Source organism: Vigna radiata, chromosome 9 (assembly GCF_000741045.1).
Source record: "Vigna radiata var. radiata cultivar VC1973A chromosome 9, Vradiata_ver6, whole genome shotgun sequence".
Taxonomy (NCBI): Eukaryota; Viridiplantae; Streptophyta; class Magnoliopsida; order Fabales; family Fabaceae; genus Vigna; species Vigna radiata.
The window spans coordinates 14707955-14709482 of record NC_028359.1 but is presented as its reverse complement, the minus strand read 5'-3'; the positions used below and the strand labels follow the sequence as shown (position 1 = coordinate 14709482).

At 37.6% G+C, this 1528-nt stretch overlaps 1 protein-coding gene across 1 annotated transcript; it reads left to right on the top strand.

Annotated features, from left to right (window-relative positions):
- The first annotated feature begins 212 nt into the window (after positions 1–212).
- LOC106773407 (B3 domain-containing transcription factor VRN1-like) lies at positions 213–911 on the top strand. Its single transcript, XM_014660103.1, has 3 exons — positions 213–293; positions 382–604; positions 703–911. The coding sequence occupies exons 1-3, from the start codon at positions 213–215 to the stop codon at positions 909–911; spliced, it is 513 nt and encodes a 170-aa protein (XP_014515589.1).
- The last annotated feature ends 617 nt before the right edge of the window (positions 912–1528 follow it).

Here is a 1528-nt window from a genome sequence, read left to right as displayed (position 1 = left end):
TTACACAAAAAAGGTTGATAGAAAAAGAATTTGAGACCAAGAAAAATTAATATCATCTATCAATCACATCACATTTATGGTAATTTAATGCCTTCCAGATTGTACAGTGATTTGACAGTCACCATTTTCCTTCTTTTATATACAACCCATCAGAACAACGTATCACCATCTTTACTGGGGACATTTCTTCATTTCTGGCTCCAACTATACGCATGGCATCTGAGAATCAGAGGGCTCCTATGTTGCCGATCTCCTTTTTTAAAGTTATTCTTAGAACGAATCTTCAAACCGTTGTAAGTATTCTTATGGTTTATATTTACATGTATACTAATAGAGATTTATGATCATCATAAACCACTAATCACCAATTTCCTTTTGCAGAAAATACCAAATATGTTTACTGCCAAATATGGAGATGGTCTCCAAAATCCTTTCTTCATGAACCTTCCTAATCAAACTCAATGGAAAGTGATTTGGGAAAATGAAAACGGTGAGATTTGGCTGAAAAAGGGGTGGAATGAATTTACGGAACATCATTCCTTGGACCACGGAGATTTAGTTTTCTTTGAATACGTAGGAACAGATCAGATCAATGTAAATACGTGTAAGCAAAGTGGAGTAGAAGTGGACTATCCACACGAAAGGATTCATTGTTTGTTTGCTTTGTTATCTTTATATTTTTTTCATCTCACAAAATTTCAGATTCTTCACAAAACATGTCGTTGACTGGTTTAGTACGTGAATTGTATTCCAAAGGTGAGAGGTCTGTTCAAAGAACTTCATCTCTGAACCACCCAAATGAAACCAGGGCAAGAGAAGTAGCATGCAATTTCATTTCATGCAATCCCTTTTTCACTGTTGTCGTCACACCTTCTCATGTCATGGAATATAGGATGGTGGGTAAATCTTAAACACATTGATGGAATCCCTCTTGGCACAATCCTCTTTCATGGATTTTTACATTTCATTGTATTTGTAGCTTAGCGTGAAAGGAGCTTGGGTTACTATAAATACTAGCCCTTTATTGTATTCCTCACTTTTGAGATTAATGAGAATTAGAATTTCAGAAAACCAGAATTAATTCTCTCTTGAAAGTCATAGGCTAGAGAGTCCAAAGACTTCCTCTAGCCACCTTCCAAGCACCTCTCTCACTCTCATTTTCCATTTCCATGGTGCTTTCTCTCTCATACATGTTACTCCATTTATCATCAGACATGTCTTCAGCTTTCCGTGCAAGCCTCAGCCACTCCTCCATGGCCACGTCTTCAATACGCTGACTCGCGTATTCTCTCCAAGCATCAGCGTTTCATTTCGTCATTCCACTTTCGCATCTCCATCTACCACGAAACAAAGTCCTCTGCTAGGGTTTCCTGTTCCAGAGCCTCTATTTCATTTCCTCTTCACAGATTCACCATTACTCTTCACTGATCTGGGTTTTCCTTCACCGTTTCATCAACTTCTTCATCTTTCTTACACATTCACCGATTGTTTTTCCATATCCTCTGATTAAAACTAATTTTTCACCGAT